At 39.3% G+C, this 19,607-nt stretch overlaps 1 protein-coding gene across 2 annotated transcripts in view; it reads left to right on the top strand.

The window, feature by feature from the left end:
* galt (galactose-1-phosphate uridylyltransferase) overlaps nt 1-19,607 on the top strand; it is a 94,694-nt gene that overhangs the window by 49,821 nt on the left and 25,266 nt on the right. For both annotated transcript variants that reach the window (XM_069924091.1, XM_069924092.1), the window contains one exon: nt 11,155-11,277. In XM_069924091.1, the coding sequence (XP_069780192.1) occupies nt 11,155-11,277 (123 nt within the window). The remainder of the gene's footprint in view (nt 1-11,154; nt 11,278-19,607) is intronic.

Below are 19,607 nucleotides of genomic sequence, written 5' to 3'. Positions count from 1 at the left end.
TCACGTCTCCAGAATGGAGGACCATCGCCTTCCCAAGATCGTGTTATATGGCGAGCTCTCCACTGGCCACCGTGACAGAGGTGCACCAAAGAAAAGGTACAAGGACTGCCTAAAGAAATCTCTTGGTGCCTGCCACATTGACCACCGCCAGTGGGCTGATAACGCCTCAAACTGTGCATCTTGGCGCCTCACAGTTTGGCGGGCAGCAACCTCCTTTGAAGAAGACCGCAGAGCCCACCTCACTGCAACCGCTGCAACCGTGTCTGCCTGTCCCGCATCGGACTTGTCAGCCACAAACGAGCCTGCAGCTGACGTGGACTTTTTACCCCCTCCATAAATCTTCGTCCGCGAAGCCAAGCCAAAGATGAATTTAAGGTAGTATGTGAGTGAAAAGAAAAATTTTGAAAACCACTGTTTTAATTACACCTAATTGACTTGTTATGTGCACATTTTCATAACTTGAAAGGAAATGGACCAATGACAATTTTTATCAAGCAAAATATTTCAGTAACAATTGGGTCTAATGCAATGGTTCTCGACTTTTTTTCCCCCCCACTCGCATACCACCTTACTAATCGCAGAACACTTATGGCATAAGAATTACTTAGTGGTATGTGAGTGGAAAGAAAAAGTTTGGGAAACACTAATCTATATCTATACACACAGAATTTGAACAGTATCATTAACTTGTTCACAGAAATGAACAAAAAACTGGATTTTACAATTAATATCCTGAAAATAATAGCTCTCCATCACCTGCCCTATTGTACTGCACTGGCAGATTGCATTGAAAGTCCACAAGGTACTCTGGAAAACATGGATTGCTTTCCATATCTCAAGGAATTTTCTCCTAGTGAAGGTAGGCTTGATAATTAAAATCGCCACCATCTCCAATGTGCAAGCATTAAGCCTTTGGCTATCTGATGAACCCAGTTTTTAAAGGGCCAAACCTCACAGCTACATCAAAGGTTATGGTCTTCCCAGCTGCAGTTAACCTTATCCTCCAAGAACCACCTACTTCAGGCATCTCAAAACATTGGAGAGACACTATCAATCTTCATTGACTCATGTGGATTTGGCCTGTAACTGACCAAGATTGAGGAAGACTATCTGGGAAAATGCTGAGAGCCTCGAATCTCTTCGGAGTACACTGAATCTGAGTGAAAACAAGGGAAGGAGCACATCACCTCACTCACAAAGCTTGCAGAGGGAATTTGACCCGTTGGGAAAATGGGCTGAAGATGACAAATGGAATTTAATGAAGGCAAGTTGCATTTTGGAAGGACAAACCAAGAAAGGACATAACAGTAAATTGTAAGCCACTGAGGAGTGCAATTGAATAGAGGGATCTGGTAATATAGATGCATAATTCCCTTAAAGTGGCACCTCTGGTAGACAAGGTTATAATTTTTTAAAATAAATTTAGACATACAGCACTGTAACAGGCCATTTCAGCCCATGAGTCCCTTCTGCTCAATTTACAGCCCATTAACCTACACCCCAGTATATTATTGAAGGGTGGGAGAAAACGAGCCCCCAGAGAAAATCCACACAGACACAGGGAGAACATACAAACTCCTTATAGGCAGTGTTGGATTCGAACCCAGGTCCAGTCCCAATCACTGGCATTTTAAAGTCATTGCACTAACCTTTGTAAAGAGAGCTTTTGGCATATTGGAGTTGGGATGTTATGGGAAAATTGTTCAAGACATTGGTGAAGCCAAATTTGAAGTATTGTGTGCAGTTTCAGTCACCTAACTACAGGAAAATTATCAATAAGATCAAAAGAGAGCAGAGGAGATTTACTAGGATGTTATCCAGACTTCAGCCACAGACTTAGAGGGAAAGGTTAAACAGGTTCAGACTTTATTCCCTGGAACATAGAAGAATGAGGGGAGATTTGATAGAGGTATTTAAAGTTATGAGGGGTATAGACAGAGTAAATGTAGGAATACTTTTCTCACTGTTAGTGAGTGAGATACAAACCAAAGGACATGGGTAAATGGTGAAAGGGAAAAAGTTTAGGGGGAACTTCTTCACACAGAGAATGTTGGGAATGTGGTATGAGCTGCAAGTTGGAGTGGTGAATGCAGGCTCAATTTTAATTTTTTAAAAGAATTAGGACACATACATGGATTGGAATGGTATGGAAGGCTATAGTCGGGTGCAAGTCTGTAGGACTAGTGAGAATAATAGTTTGGCACAGAGTAGAAGGTCCTGTTTCTGTGCTGTATTGTTTTTGGTTCTGTGGTTCAGAGGTTAACAACTTCTTAGCAATAGCAATTGCAACTAGCAATAGATACATGAAACTTGCCACATTTGGTGTCTTGATTAGAGCAGGTATAAAAATGGCTGTATGTATTTAGCAATGAGTCAGTGCTATTTTTGTCAAGTTCACAGCAAGTTGTCAACTGGTTCATTGTTCACCTTTAAACGTAATTGCCAACTGTGTCAATTTTAGGACATTGAAGTGAATGTGGCGCCATGTGTTTGAATAATCTAGCAAAACCTGCGAATTGGGGGAGAAAAGGGCTTGCTGATTTAAACCAAACACCATCTTAATCAGCAAGCTGTTAAAAAAATTGTCGAGAATTTGACTCTGTTGAATTAACACCTGACATGGATTAATTCAGTATTGTCACAAGATACAAATTAACAATTATTTGAGTGTTAAATTATGGAAAATTTCTGAACTATTTTTACTCCATGTTATAATTGCTTTGGTTCAACATTTTGTGGCTTTGAAATGTCAAATTTAGAACAATTAATAAGCACAGGTTTTGTTTTACTTTACTTCTGTGATCTGATGAAGTTCAAAGGGGTAGGAATTTGCTCTGGCCACTTGCACTAATGCACACGAGAGCAGAAGTTGCACATTGCACAAAACTCTGAAGTTCACTTACAGTGAAATTGATGCAGTTGCAGACTCAACCAGCTTGTGCCTACAAGCTGCATCCTAAAACAACCAATTTTCCCATCCTCTCATCACATTCTCCAAGTTTCTATGGCTCCCCATTCACAGAATGTTAGCTGTATTTTCCAGATCACATTAGTTCCTTTCATGGTTTTGCCTTCTCCTGACACCCTGTGCAGCAATACATATAGCAATTCAGACACTCGCTGATTTTCTTGTAGCTTGGTGTCTATTTTTGTATTCTTCAAATACCTTTTGCTAAGTCTGCTGGTTTTAGAATTTTTCCCACCTTTTAAAATATTTGGTTTTCCCATACCTCCACCCTCACCACCATTTAGGAGGACCAAACAGTCTTTCCAAGTGAAACTGCAGGGGCCATCTGCTGCATCCGGTTTTCCTGTTGAGATCTCTCCTGCATCAGAGAGATTGGTCGCAGACTGGGAGATGGCTTTGTTTTTTTTTTTGAATACTTTATTTATAAATTTTTAAACCACTAGTAATAGTTACATTACATTCAGTTCTAAATTATTTCAAAAGATATTATACACGTGGTTTATATCCTCCCACTGAACCCCCCACACCACACCCTCCTACCCACCCATTTCTATTAGGACTTTCAAAACCTTCTGGCAATCCAACAATCTTCACATTATTTCTTCAATTATGATTCTCAATTTTTTGTAAACATTATTTTTTATCGACACTCCACACCGTAACTGAATCTTCCAACTTATTGACCGCATCTTTTCACTGATCTTTACACTTCATCGTGATATTCTTGTAAATTTTCTTCAACTTCTGGAACTTGCGTTTTCACTTTATCAACCACTTTAACATATCTCATAATTTCCCTTCATCAATCGCTTTGACATATCTCTTCATCTCTTCCTTAATTATCTTCATTTCTCCTTTCGCCAATTCAAATTGAGTATTCACATCACATCTAATAGATCCATACTGTAAATCTATTTTCTGACTCATTGCTTGCAGCTGATTCATCAATTGCCTGCCCATATCCTTGCCCTTTAACTTCAGGAAGCTTTACATGCACAGCCTCTTCTTGGAATTGAGCCTGTTGATATTATTCTTCTGTCTTCTCTTCCATTTTTTAAAATTTTCCTCTTTCTGTTCCACATCACTAATAGATGAAAAAAAGTGTTTCTTGCTCAGCCTCCGAATACAAAGGAGGCAGCTTGTGTAATTCACCGCGAACGAGAGCTGACTTTTCAGTTGTCCATTGCAATTCTGGTCGATCCGTTGTACGCACGCATATAAGTTCGCGCATATGTTCTTGTAAACATTGTAGTTCCACAGTCTTCTTCGGGATGCCAGCGCCATCTTCTTCGGCTCCCTAGGGTGTTGGCACTGGGGTCACTTGAACTCTTGCTGCCATCGCTCTCGTCACCTGTGGAGGAGGAGAAAATCCAGCCCAAGGTAGGCCTAATTTTTTTCAAATCTTGTGACTTCTTTTAAAACTAATTTTCTAGTTGTTGGAGGCTTTCCCTTTCTCAGTCATAGTTAAACTGCAGGCATGACTTAAAATAGCTTTTGACTAACAAAATTTTTTAAAAACTTTTTTTTATTCAGTTATTAATCAATTCTCCCAGGGGAGGTGCTTTTCCATGTCCTTCACTCACATCATCATACCATGCCCCTGGGAGATCGCTTTGTTGAGCATTGCATCTCTGTCCTCCACAATGGCGTGAATCTCCAAGTGGCCACCTATTTCTATTTCCCATCCCATTCCCTAGCTGAAATGTCTGTTCATGGTCTCAAACACTGCCAGACTAAGACCACCAACAAATTAGAGGAACAACACCTCATCTTCCATTTGTGTACCTTCCAACCGGGTAGCGTTAACATCAACTTCTCTGGTTTCTGTTTAAACACACCCCCTTTCCATCTTCATTCTCCCTGTCTCCTTACCTTCAGCTCACGCTCGCGCTCTCTCTCTCTCTCTCTCTCTCTCTCTCTCTCTCCTTTCTTCTTATCTCACCTTTCTTCTTATCATATCCTATTTTGTTTGTTGGTCTGGACTCCTCCCCCTCCCATTCTTCCACCTTTCTCTCTCTCTTCGCTGAGACACCTGCCTGGCTTTTGCTTACACCTTGAAGAAGGGCTCAGGCATGAAACATTTGAAATCTGTCTTTACCTGCAATGGACGCTGCAAGACCGGCTGAGTTCCTCCAGAATTTCTGTATGTTTTTAACTACAATCACAGCATTTGCAAACTTCTGTACTTCACTCCATGATTGATCACTGCAAACTCAGGATAGAAACTTGCTAACCACACAAGAACTTTTCTTGCGTGAATGCTCTTGTCCTGCAAAATTGTTCTCCTCTATTGAAATCAGCAGAGAAGCTACTGAACCTTACGTAGGATGTTCAAGTAGATTCCCATAGGAAGGGTAGGAAATTTTGTCAAGTGCTTACCCCTACTGTGACTATCCTGCAGGGTCTAGGATTAGAGCATATTTGTGACAAAGATTACAAAGAACTGACAGTAATTGTAACTGGCATGTATGTGCAGTTGCGTGATTAAATACTGCTTCATGTTAGAATACAGTAAAACCTCTGCTATTTGTAATTCAAGCAACCAGCAGCCTCGGGCAACCTGCAAAAGAAAAATCGAGGAACATAAATTTCAAAAATCAAAATAAATAACAATAATAATAATAAAATAATTGGTAAAAATACATAGGTGTAAAATTGTAAAAGTAAATGCTCTCTGAGGTAACACATAAAGGTGGTGAAGATGGGAGCGAATATTCAGCCAGCTGTTTGAATAAAGTTGTGCGAAACAGCAATGGTGTCACCCAGGATGAAGAGCTGCTCGCCATTGGGGTGACTCTTAAAGCGTTTCCTTATCCTGCTTAGTAAAAGTCACTTTGGTCAGAGGCTTTATCTGTAAACTTGGGAGAGGAGGGATTAATTATCTATAATATTGTTCGTCTTTTGGGTAGCTCTGCAAACGCAGCCATGGTTCAATGCTTACAAAGGTGACTGAAAAGAAAGTAAAATGCTTTAAGGTTTATATATTCATGCGAGTGAAGTTTGTACAGTATAGTATTTTTGTCTTTTAAACTGTTTATTCTTTATATAGGTGTGTATTAGTTAGGCATTGTAAGAATGTCTCAAGCAACTGGAAAATACACTTATCCAAAACCTACCAATCCCCATTGGTGTCAGATACTGGGGGGTTTCACTGCATTAATGCTTTTCTTGAAAGCAATATTCTTTAATTTATTACTTAAACACCAGATGGCAGTCTGTACACATTGTTGATGGGCAGACAAGGGGAATACTTCAGTTACAAGTGGTCTTTTTTATGCAAATCTTTATTTTTTTCTTTGGCTTGGCTTCGTGGACGAAGATTTATGGAGGGGGTAAATGTCCACGTCAGCTGCAGGCTCGATTGTGGCTGACAAGTCCGATGCGGGACAGGCAGACACGGTTGCAGCGGTTGCAGGGGAAAATTGGTTGGTTGGGGTTGGGTGTTGGGTTTTTCCTCCTTTGTCTTTTGTTAGTGAGGTGGGCCCTGCAGTCTTCTTCAAAGGAGGTTGCTGCCCGCCGAACTGTGAGGCGCCAAGATGCACGGTTTGAGGCGATATCAGCCCACACTGGCGGTGGTCAATGTGGCAGGCACCAAGAGATTTCTTTAGGCAGTCCTTGTACCTCTTCTTTGGTGCACCTCTGTCCCGGTGGCCAGTGGAGAGCTCGCCATAGAACACGATCTTGGGAAGGTGATGGTCCTCCATTCTGGAGACGTGACCCACCCAGCGCAGCTGGATCTTCAGCAGCGTGGACTCGATGCTGTCGGCCTCTGCCATCTCGAGTACTTCGATGTTAGGGATGAAGGCGCTCCAATGTAACTAGTTGAATGACAAACTTGTGGTCATTTAAAAAAAAGCATGGAACAATTTGAGTGTGCCACTATTACAATTAAATTATGTTTATTTGGGAATCCAAGGAACTTGGGCTTTAGAAAGATTTCTAGCTGAATCTTACACAAGTAGAGAACCATTTGCTTCAGCATTGCATCAGCAAGATAACTTGTCACAACAGCTTTAAAATAATCTGACAATGTCAAATTACTTGCCTGTAGTGTTTATAGTCATTCAAATGAATTAATAAAATGGTCTGTATATTGTTTAATTCTTAACTTTTTTTATATTAAATCTGGCAGTGAATTTATATTGGATGGCCATTTTATTTATTCTTAGAGTTAAGCTGCATGACACCCTAATGGAATTAAAATAAAATGGGCATTAATCGTTTCCCTTCTAGTAGTGATAGAATGCACTTTTAAATTAAAGGTGTGAACGTTTTTTGAATTTTAACATGCAGTAACTGATTTGCACACTAGAGGGAGCATACGATCTATCTATAATTTATTTTTATTGCTGTAATGGACAGCTCTTTGGAAGTATATTGCATTTGACATTGCAGAAGTTCACCCTAACCATTTATGCAATGTCTCTGGTGAATAGCTATGTACTGGAACAGGAAGGTCTCCCTATGAGTTTCTATATCTGTGGCAGTACAGGTGATGATGTTGTGACTCATCCCATGAGTAAGCAGACAAACTGCATTCGAACCAAGTGGATTAATAGCAAACACAAAGAAGAAAAATACTTCGCATTACGAATTCTGATGTTGTAGCATTCTGAGGAAGAAATAAACTGTAGGAGAATGCCAGAAAATGAAGAACTGGATTTGGTAATGGTGCAAGATAATATCTGATGTCACTCTATTGGAAATGTTTCCTTCTACTTATTCCTCACCACCTTCTCACTAACTAAAAAGTAATTTATTTTATCTTTTTTGCAATTCTAACAAACTGCTTTTCTATAGATGCGGCCTGTCTGATGAGTGTTTCCAGCATTTTCTGTTTTTTTTTTATTGAGCGTTTTTTCAACATTGACCTTCCATTTAAATATAACTAAATATGGAAAAATACTTCTGCATTCCAGGACTGTGGAGGAGATCAATCTTGAGCCAAAAGTTAAAAAAAAGTAGCTTGATGTTATGGAAGGTCCTCTGAGGTAAAAGAAGTCTGAAAGTGGAAGGAGGGTGGAAAATGTTGCACTGGAAAAGAGTCAGTGTAAAAAAAAGCTTTAAACTTTGGATTGAGTGACTATAAAAAATAAGACAGTTGAGCTAATGTTGGAATTAAACTAACTACCAGCTTGGGGCTCCAGGATGGAGCTGCAAAGAAATTGGTACTATTGTGATAGCATGAGAACATGGAGTCGGTTGTTCTGACTGGTTAATGAAAGTCCATTTCCATAGTATCAAGTTTTACACTTTATTTTCACTTTAAACAGCAAACTTTAAAACCAATGGATGATAAGATATTAATACATTCGAAGATATACTGTCAAATAAATTGTCTGTTCTAACTCCACGTCCTGTCTTCTAACAGCATAAAAGCCATTTTTAAGCTAAACTACTGTTTCTCTAAGATGGTCGAAAACAGAGCTTTTAACCTTGATTGTAACTTTAGAAACACTCTAAGGAATGTCAAAAAATTTCTGTAGTACAGGTAGCTAAATACTTGTGGATGCAAGAACTGGCAAAAAAAAATGTTTACAAGTCATTTTAACAGAATCCTTTCAGGCAGACAGAAGAGAGTGATGACAAGTAAGAAGAGCATCAGTGCAATAAAATCTCTAGTTAACAAGAGTAAGTATAAAGGGTTCAGCAGTTAATGGGCTGAGGGAAAGTGAAGATGGGTTGTGTTACACAGGTGGGAGTAAGGCCTTTTGAAAGGATGTAATTCTGAAGGTCACATCGTATGCCACTGTGTATTTTTAAGAGGGAAACGTTTGTATGTATTTTGGTTGATATGGTTTACAGTGTGAAAGATATAAAAATTATAAAAGGAGGATGGAGGAACAAACATGCAGATTCAATAGCATGTGCAACAGATGATTTTCTGCAGGAACTTCATCGGGTGCACAGGAGGCTGAGGAGTGACTTTTTAAAGTGGTTTATAAAATAATGAGGTGCGTGGGTGAAGTGAATGCTCAGTCTTTCCCCCCCCCCCCCCCCTCCAGGGTAGACAATTGTAGAGCTTGTTGGTATAGGTTTAAAGTGAGAGGGGAAAGATTTAAAAGGTACTTAAGGGGCAACTTGTTGATTCAGAGGGTAGCCCATATCTGCCAGAGGAAATTAGAGTAGTGGGGACAATTACAACGTTCAAAATGGTTTTGGACGGATACGACAAGTTTACAAGGATGTGGGCCAAATGCAGGCACATGAGATGAGCCAGAAGGGCCTGTTTTCTGATATCTTTCATACCAGTAGAGCAGGCATTCGTACCCAGCTAGTAAGTTATTTTTGTCGATCTGATTTTTAGGAGGCTCTTTTTCAGTTTTCGGCTTGTCTGTTAAAAGTTTTCGACCATCTTAGAGAAACAGTAGTTTAGTTTAAAAATGGCCCAAATTTTAAACTTCCCTAATCCACAAGTTCCAACCTTTCACTGCAATAATAGTCACGTTCTTTCCTCTCAAGAAATTGGGATAATTTAGCCATTTCTGCTCAGGTAACTTGGTTGTGTAATGGGAAGAGGCATGCATTCTGTCTTCTGAAATAAAATCCAGACATTTTCTATTTCCATGTATGTGTGATGCACCTTGGATAACTTCAAGTCAGCACAGACTTCAAGAGCACCTGGATATCATCATACATGGGAAATTACTCACTTCAAAGACTCTAATTTAATTTAACAGTTCCACGTGTAATTTTCTTTTGGTTAGTGTTAGGTTTCTGAGATACTAAATTCATCAAAGGGACCCAACCATCAACTAATACTGGAAGAAAGTACCAAAAGGTTAAATTTAATGAAGAAAAGCGAAGTTTTTTTAACAGGTTTCTTGAAACTGTACCACTTAAGTTTACTGAGATGTTTGTCAAATCCCCTTCCATTTTAATCAATCTTTTGTTTAAAATGCATAAACTGTGCAACTTTCCACAGCTGCCTGGGCAGTTCTTCAGGATGTTTTCTGATTGTACAATATTTCATTCAATTCACAATTCCTTAGAAAATGAAGCAGTATGCAGGAAGTCCAAGGTAACATTCAGGTCCAGGTTAAAGTATGGCAAGTTACACTCTCAGTGGAGAGGTGTCAGCCGTGATGATGTCCAACAAGGGCAGGTTTCATCCTGCTCTTGACATTCATTGCATTTAATCAGAAGGTCACTTAATCAGAATCTAATTTGAGCCAGACACAGATGAGTGACTTGTTTTCTGACGACTCAGAATCTTCCCATCATCCACAAGGCATGGTGGTTTATGCTTCAAATGCCTGGGTAAGTATAACAACATTCAAAAAGCTTGACACCTGCCAGAACAAAGCATTCAGCCACTTCTCTAAACATTTGCATCCTCCTCTGATTTCTTTGTGCATCACTTATAAAACTCATTGCTGAACCTACCTTGACACCATCTCCTAATCATATTTCTCCAAGGATTGTAGTGGTTCAAAGTTGAGCCTTCACGTTTAAGAGTGAGCTGCAAATGCTGTCTATTCATTGATGTCACTTCCCAAAAATGATAACCTAATCCTTATTCTTTGCCAGTATATGCAATTTTCAAGTTCTGTTCTGTATAAGAAAAGGTTACCTCCTTTAGGATCAAGATATCTGCAATAATGCAAATTGGTTACGTAAGGTATTCAAACCTTTTCACTACAAACTAACCTGTTCATTTTCAGAGAGGTTGATAACCAGGGGCATAGATTTAAAGCAATTGGTAGAAGGATTAAAAGGGAATTTAGGAAATCGCTTTTTACCCTGAGGGTGGTAAGGTCTGGATTGCAATGTCTGAAAGAGTGGCAGAGGTAAAATTCCTAATGATACTTAAAAGCTATGTGGTGTAATGTGCGACACCCTGGACCAAGAGCTGGAATCCACAAACGTGCTGGAAAAACTCAGCAGGTCACACAGCATCTATTGGAAGTAAAGGGTGACCATCGAAGGGCTCAGGTCTGAAACATTAGTCACCCTTTATTTCCAATGGATGCTCTGTGACTTGTTTATTTTCTCCAGCACATTTGTGTACTGCACCAAGAGCCGAAAAGTGGCATTTGGCTATTACCTTGCTCAATGCAGAAACAGGATGCCAAATAGTTTCCTTCTGAGGTGTAAAATTAGCAATCTTACTTTGAAGTTTCTTGTTTAATTTGTATCAATAGTTTTTTCTCCATGGTGATTTTTTTTTCTTCTGCATTATTCAGGTGTGGGCTAGTAATTACCTTCCAAATGAACCAAGAATAGCTGATCGGACACAGCAGGAATATTACAGAAAGCATGGAGTGCCAATGCTGGTTGAATATGCCAAGTTAGAGTCACAAAAAAAGGTTTTTTAAAAATGTTTCTTTGATTCTATATATCAATTGCATTTCTCTTTTCAAGTGACCTTTGGATGTGCCTTCATATTACATCCAAAGGGTTTTACAGTCTAACAATATTGAGATGGTAAGGGTCCAGTGAAGTGGCAACTTTCATCCCTCAAAAATTAGCATTGTGCTGTGATTGAACTCTGCCTGTAAGTTGTTTTGCTCTTTTTGCTCAGTGTCAGCAGGAACGTTACGATTTATTTCAAATGATATTTCCCTGTGTGTGTTTGAAGTTGTCCCTTTGTTTGCATTGCTTTCTATTTGTCTGTCTGTGTGTGTGTGTGTGTGTGTGTGTGTGTCTCTCTCTCTCTTTCTCTGTATATCTCTCTGTCTCTCTCTCTCTCTGTCACTCTCTCTGTTGCTCCCTCTCTGTGTCGCGCTCTCTCAGTGTCACTCTCTCTCTCTCTCACTCTCCTTGTGTCGCTCTCACTCTGTGGGTCTCTGTCACTTTCTCTCTGTTGCTCTCTCTCGCTGTCATTGTTGCTCTGTGTCGCGCTCTCTCTCTGTCACACTGTCGCTGTGTCTCTCTCTGTATTTGTGTGACTTTCTCTTTCTATGTGTGTGTCTCTCTCTGATTCTCTATCTCTCTTTCTGACTGTGTGTGTCTTTCTCTCTGTGTCTCTTTCTGTCTCTTTCTCTCTCTCTCTCTGTCTCTTTGTGTGTCTCTCTCCCTCTATCTCTGTCTATCTGTCTTTCTAACTCTGTGTCTCTCTCTCTCTCTCTTTCTCTCTCTCTCTCGGTCTCTCTTCTGACTCTTTCTGTTTCTCTCTGAATCACTATGCAGATGACTCTTTCATGGCAACATTCAGTGCCCTCCATAATGTTTAGTACAAAGACACTTTTTACCTTTATATGCCCCTTTGCTCCACAGTTTTAAAATTGTAATCAAATAATTCACATGTAATTAAAGTGCACATTCCAGATTTTATTCAAAGTTATTTGTATATAATTTGGCTTGACCATGTATAAATTACAGCACTTTTTAAATATAGTCCCCTCATTTCTGGGCACCATAATGTTTGGGACATTTAGGTTCACAGGTGTTTTTTTTGAGTACTCTGGTATGTTTAATTGCTTTATTGGTGTAGGTATAAGAGAGCTAGGCTTGCTTCTAAGCTTTTGATCACCTTTGGAGTCTGTAGTTGTGCCATGAGCATCCAAGAAATCATTATGAGGCTGAAAAAAAAGATTAAAACAGTAAGAGACAATGCTCAAACCTTAGGATTACCAAAATCAACAGTTTGGAACATCATTATAGATGAGCGTACTGGTGAGCTCAGTAATTTCAAAGGAATGGTATTCAAAGGAAGACCTCCACTGCTGATGTCAGAGGAATTCTCATCATAATGAAAGAAAAATCTCTTAATGTAGAATATGTCCAAGAGGTCAGAAACACTTACAGGAGGCAGGTGTGGATATATTAATAACTACTGACTGCTGACAACTTCATGAACAGAGGCTACAGTGCAAGATGCAAACCACGAGTTTGCCACAGAAAGGATGGCCAGATTACAGTTTGCCAAGTATTTATAAGAGCCTGCTGAATTCTGGAAAAAGGTCTTGTGGACAGATGAGACAAAGATTAACATGTATCACAGTGATGGCAAGAGCAGAGTGTAGAGGGAAAAAGTAACTGCCCAATATCCAAAGCATACCACCTTTGCAACAGTTTACATCTTGCAGTATAGCCTCTGTCTTTCTGTTTATAAAGTCTTCTGTGGACAGTAGTCATTGATATATTCACACCTGCCTCCTAAAGAGTGTTTCTGATCTGTCAGACATACATTTGGGGTTTTATCTTCATTATGATAAAAATGTTTCTGTCATCAGCAGGGGAGGTCTTCCTTGGAACACCAGTCCCTTTGCAATTACTGAGCTCACCATTACACTCTTTCTTAATAATGTTCCAATCTGTTGGTTTTGGTAATCCTAAGGTTTGGGTGATGTCTCTTATTGTTTATTCTTGTTTTTCAGCCTCATAATGGCTTCTTTGACTTTAATTGGCACAACTCTGGTCTTCAGGTTGAAAAATGTTTTGTTTAATTGAGAATTGTAAATATTGACTATATTGTAGAAGGAGAAGAAAAGGGTAGGGAATTGTAAATTCCCTTTTATTAAATAAGGGAAGTTTTATAACTTTCTTGAAAAGAAATTCTAAGTTCTTCTATTTCTTTTCTTTTTTTCCCCTAGATTTTTTTTTGGATATTATATTTTGATACATTATTAAGAATGAGCTTTGGAGTGTGAATTTAATTAAAATATTAACATTTCTTAAATATAATTTTGAAGTGTTCAATTGTTAATGCTTTAAATAAGATTTAAAATAATTTATAAGGAAAATAATTACAGATATGATATACAATTTATGTATGTAAGTGTTATATGAAATGTCTTATTTATTCATTTTATTGAATTGTACGTTTTTTTATTTGTATAAGTTCTTCATTAAAATCAATGAAAATATTTTAAAAAGAAAGAGAAAAATGGCAACTACAGACTCCAAAAGTGATCAAAAGCTTAGAAGCAATCCTACCTCTCTTTTATCTGCAGCAATGAAGCAATTAAACATAGCCGAGTACTAGCAAACACCTGTGAAACCAAATGTCCCAAAGATTTCTACATGGTCAAACTAAAATGTATACAAATAACCTTAAATAAAATCTGGGTTTGCATTTTAATTGCATGTGAATTGTTTGATTACAAATGTAAAACTGGAGCACAGGGACAAATAAAACAAAAGTGTCTTTATCCCAAACATTATGGAGGCCACTGTAAATGGGTACTAGAGAATGCTCCTGTCTTTCATGGGATCCAGTTTCTTTATGGTCCTCTATGAAAGCTACAATTCTCTTGAAGCCAGGGGTGGCCAACCTTTTAATTTTTAATTTAAACATGCAGCATAGTTACAGGCTATTTTGGCGCACAAGTACGTACTAAGTTAATTGGACGGCATAGACTCATGGGCCAAAATAGCCTGTTACCGTGCTGTATGCCTAAAATCTGATTTTTAAACTGCCCCCCTAAACTCAAATTCCACCTTAAGTAATCCCTATGCCATAAGTATTCTGTGATTAGTAAGAGATTGATGAAGATGGTCTGTGAGTGGAAAGAAAAAGTTTGAAAACCACTGTTTTAATCATACCTAATTGACTCATTTTATCACGGTTTCATAACTCCATAGGAAATGGGCCAATGACAATTTTCCTCAAGCAAAATATTTCAGTCACAATTGTGTCTAGAGCAATGGTTCTCAACCTTCCCTTCCCACTCACATCCCACCTTACTCATCACAGATCACTTATGGTGTAGGGATTGCTTAAGGTGGAATGTGAGTTTAGCGGGGGGGGGGGGGGCAGTTTGAAAACCATTGGTCTAAATTAAAAGGATGGCCACCCCTGCTTTAAGCTATATGTCACAATGCTGTGACTTAATTGGAGAGGGATCTCCAAGGCAATGCTACTATTTTTTTTGCTTCTCCACTACTAAAAGATGTGGACTTTAATTTTAAGCCAATAGGAACCTGCCTTTTTTTTCAAAAAAGAGAGAAACTTCTCTGGTATCGCTTTGTTGATAAATTAATTAACTGGCATCTAACTTTGTTCACCATTAAACCAGCTATTAACTGATGTGGTCTAGATTTAGCACCCAGTAACCTGGTCTGACGCTGCCCTGAGCTCAAACAGAAACCAATTACTAATTAGAATGGACTGATTACTCTGTTAATTGGTTAATGGTTTTCCTTCTGAACCAGCTGGCCTGGCTGTAATGCGTTCATCTGATCCACTCATTTAGCTCAATTTTCACAGTAGAAATAACATAGTTATTTGTTCATGGCAGTGGCCCAGTTTTAATGGTCAATGTATGAAAAGTACTTTGAACTCATTTGCCATTGTGTCCTCAATTGATTGCTAGAAACTAAGGTTGCATATTTAATCAACAGGGCATTTTATTTCCAATTAAAATGCACTCCAGAATTTCAGGTACAAACTTACGCATGGGGAAAGGTTGCAGTTTATTGAATTATCAATGGAAAATTTTAGTTTGTGAATGATCTTCTGAAAGTCCACACTTCTCCAACGTACCTAACTGACTTTTCAAAAGATTCAGATGATTTATTTCTTCAAAGTATTAGTGTCCAAAGCAGTGTTTCTTAACCAGGGTTCCTCGGAACCCTAGGGTTCTGTAAGAGGTCACTAGGGGTTCGGCAAGAAACAGTGATAAATAGGCTTTTTGAGTAATTTTTGTTTAATTTTATATTTGTAATTTTACTATACACAGATGGCATATTGTTGGAAAATCCTTGGTTATTATAATAAAGGCTTTCACCTCATATTATTTAAAATGAAAACCTCTGTGTGAGGTCTCATAAATGAGCAGTATGATTTTTTTTGGCATTGCCAATAAATTTGTCAAAAAAAGGGGTAATTATTTTCCTTAAACAAGTTATCCGAAAGGGAAGGGGAAGAGTAAGGTGCAAGAGAGGTCCCCTGTGGCTGTAACCCTCAATATTAGGTACTCCTCATTGAGTGCTGTTTGGAGGTGGGGGGGGACAGGGGACAGCCTAACTAGGGAAAGCAAAAGTAGGTGTACCTCTGGCACAGGGTCAGCCCGTGTGGCTCAGAAGGGTAGGGAAAGGAAGAGGAGGGCAATAGTTTTAGGGGATTCGATGGTCAGGAGGACAGATAGGAGATTCTGTGGACACATTAAGGAGAATCAGATGGTGGTTTGCCTCCCTGATGCCAAGGTCCTGCATGTTGCTGCTCATGTCCAAGATGTGGGAGGGAGATGAGCCAGAGGTTGTGGTACATGTAGGTACCAACGGCATAAGGAAGAAGAGTGAAGTGGACCTAAAAAGTGAGTACAGGGAGTTAGGTAGAGAGCTGAAAAGAAGGACCGCAAAGGGAGTAATCTCGGAATTATTGCATGTGCCACGCAACTGTGAGAGCAGGAACAGAATGAGGTGGAGGATGAATGCATGGCTGAAGGGATGGAGCAAGGGGCAGGGATTCAAGTTCCTGGATCGCTGGGACCTTTCTTGGGAGAAGTGGGAACTGTACCGAACGGATGGGTTGCACTTGAATCCCAGGGGGACCAGGATCCTGGCAGGGACATTTGCTAAGACTACTCAGGAGATTTTAAACTAGAATGGTTGGGTGGCGGGAACCAAGTGAAGAAGAACAGCAAGGAAGAGGTTAGATTGCAAACAGAGAAAGCTTGTAGACAAAGTTTGGGGGTAGATAGGCAGGTGATGGAGAAGGAAGATTCTCTGTACGAACATGGAGGGGAGGTTATAGAAAAAGAACATAATAGAGTTGTTTGTAAAGATTGGGGAAAACAGAGAATAAGTAGTGGGAAATCTCTGAAATGCATTTACTTTAATTCTAGGAGCATTATAAGAAAGGTGGATGAGCTGAGGGTATGGATAGACACTTGGCAGTATGACATGGTAGCGATTTGTGAAACATGGTTGCAGGAGGGATATGATTGGCAGGTAAATATTCCTGGATTTCGATGCTCTAGATGTGATAGAAGAGGAAGGGCAAGAGGGGGTAGTGTAGCATTGATTGTCATGGAAAATATTACAGCGGTGCTTAGGCAGGATAGATTGGAGGGCTCGACCATGGAGGCTGTATGGGTGGAATTGAGGAATGGGAAAGGGGTAGTCACAGTTATAGGGGTGCATTATAGACCACCTAATGGGGAGCGAGAACTAGAGGAGCAAATTTGTAGAGAGGTAGCAGATATTTGTAATAAGTACAGAGTTGTGATAGCGGGACATTTAAATTTTCCAAATATAGATTGAGAAACCGATTCTGTGAAAGGGCTGGATGGATTGGAATTTGTAAAATGTGTGCAGGATGGGGTTTATTTTACAGCAATATGTAGAGGTACCAACTAGGGAAGGGGCAATGTTGGATCTATTGTTGGGAAATGAGATAGGTCAGGTGATGGAGGTATGTGTTGGGGAGCACTTTGAGTCCAGTGATCATCGTGCCATTATGGAAAGGGATAGGTCAGGCCCTAGGGATCTGCAGTTCTAGATTGGGTCATGTGCAATGAACCCGAGGTCGTTAGGGAGTTAAAGATCATAGAACCTCTAGGAAGCAACAATCATAACATGGTTGAATTTAATTTAAAATTTGAAAAGGAAAAAAATTATCAGATGTATAAATTTTTCAGTGGAATAAAAGAAATTACAGTGGTATGAGAAAGGAACTGGCTCAAGTAAACTGGGAAGGCAAACTAATTGGAGGATCAAAGCAGGACTGCAAAAAGTAATAAAAGGCATGCAGGATAGATATATTCCAAGGAAAAATAAATTTGTCCAAGGAAAGATGGTACCATTGTGTCTAACAAAAGAGGTGAAGGCTAAGTTGAAAGCAAAGGTGAGGGCATACAAGGAAGCTAAAATTAGTGGGAAATCAGAGGACTGGGATTCCTTTCGACAATTACAGAAAGAGACAAAGAAAGTCATTCGGAAAGAAAAGATGAGTTATGAAAGGAGACTAGCCAACAATATTAATAATGATACTAAGAGTTTTTTCAAATATATAAGAAATAAAAGAGAGACACGTGTTGATATAGGACCGATATAAAATGATGCTGAGGAAATTGTAATGGGTAATAAAGAGATGGCAGATGAACTTAATCAATTTTTTACATCTGTCTTCACCGTGGAAAGCATTAGTAATATCCCGGTCAGTCAGAGGCTTCAGGGAATAGAGTTAGATTCAGTTAGGGTTAGTAGAGAAATTGTGCTAAGTAAACTAAACAGATTAAAGATTGATAAATCTCTCTTGGCAGCTCTTGAGTTGTATTCTTTGGAGTATAGGAGAATGAGAGGAGATCTCATAGAGGCTTTTCGTATTTTGAAAGGTTTAGGTAGGGTGGATGCGGGTAAGATGTTTCCCTTGGTGGGTGAATCGAGGACAAGGGGTCATAGTCTGAAAATTAGAGGTTATCCATAGAAAATAGAGATTAGGAAGAACTTCTTTAGCCAGAGGGTTGTGGATCTGTGGAACTCAATGCCACATACAGCAGTGGAAGCCAGATCACTGGGAGTATTTAAACAAGAAATAGACAAGTATCTCATTAGTGAGGGTATCAAGGGATATGGGGAAATGGCTAGAAATTGGAACTAGTGTTGAGTAGCTTAGTGTAGATTTATGGAACAGACTCGATGGGCCTAGTGGCCTGATTCTGTTCCTTTGTCTTGTGATCTTGTGATTTACAAGGAGTGGATTGAGATGATTTGTTTTATGGGAAGGATGTAGTAGAGAAATTGAGGTCTTTTAAAGGTGAGATTATGAGGGTACAAAATCTTTATGTTCCTGTCAGGATAAAAAGCAGAGTCAAATGTTTGAGAGAGCCAATGGTTTTCAAGGGATATTGGAAAAAGAGGGAGACCCACAATAAATATATGAAACAAGGAATAAAGGAGATGCATGGAGAATACATTGAATGTAAAAAGAATCTAATGGTACATACATGGTAAATGGGAGGGCATTGAGGAATGCATTGGAGCAGAAAGATCTAGGAATAATGTGCATAATTCACTGAAGGTAGAATCTCATGTGGTTAGGGTGCTGAAGAAGGCTTTTAGTATGCTGACCTTTATAAATCAATGCATAGAATACTGGAGTTGGGAGGTGATGTTGAGTCTGTTGAAGGCATTGGTGAGGGCAAATTTGGAATACTTTGTGCAGTTCTGGTCACCAAATTATAGGAAGGATATCAACAAGGTAGAGAGAGTACAGAGAAGATTTACAAAAATGTTACCTGGGTTTCAGAATCTAGATTACAAAGCAAGATTGTGCAGATTAGGTCTTTCTTCCTTGGAGCGTAGAAGGTTGAGAGGGGATTTGACAGAGGTATTTAAGATTATGAGAGGGATAGATAGAGTTGATGTGGATAGGCTTTTTCCCTTGAGGCTAGGAGAGATTGAAACAAGTTCTCATGAGTTAAGAGGCAAAAGTTTAGAAGTAACATGAGGGGGAACTTCTTCACTCAGAGTGTGGTGGCTGTATGGAATGAGCTTCTGGGAAAAGTAGTGGCGGCAGGGTCCATTTTGTCATTTAAGGGAAAAATTGGATAGGTATATGGATGAGAGGGCAATGGAAGGTTACGGGCAAGGTTCAGGTAGATGGGACTAGAGGAGAGTACTTGGTGCAGACTAGAAGGGCCAAGATGGCCTGTTTCCATGCTGTAATTGTTATATGGTTATATAAGATTGAAACGATTGGTGATCACCCATTTGCACGAGGAGAGAGCAATGCAAATTGTCCAGTAAC

The sequence above is a fragment of the Narcine bancroftii genome, chromosome 3, assembly GCF_036971445.1.
Source record: "Narcine bancroftii isolate sNarBan1 chromosome 3, sNarBan1.hap1, whole genome shotgun sequence".
NCBI lineage: Eukaryota > Metazoa > Chordata > Chondrichthyes > Torpediniformes > Narcinidae > Narcine > Narcine bancroftii.
Note: the sequence above shows the minus strand (reverse complement) of the source record. Positions and strands in the feature narration are given on the sequence as shown.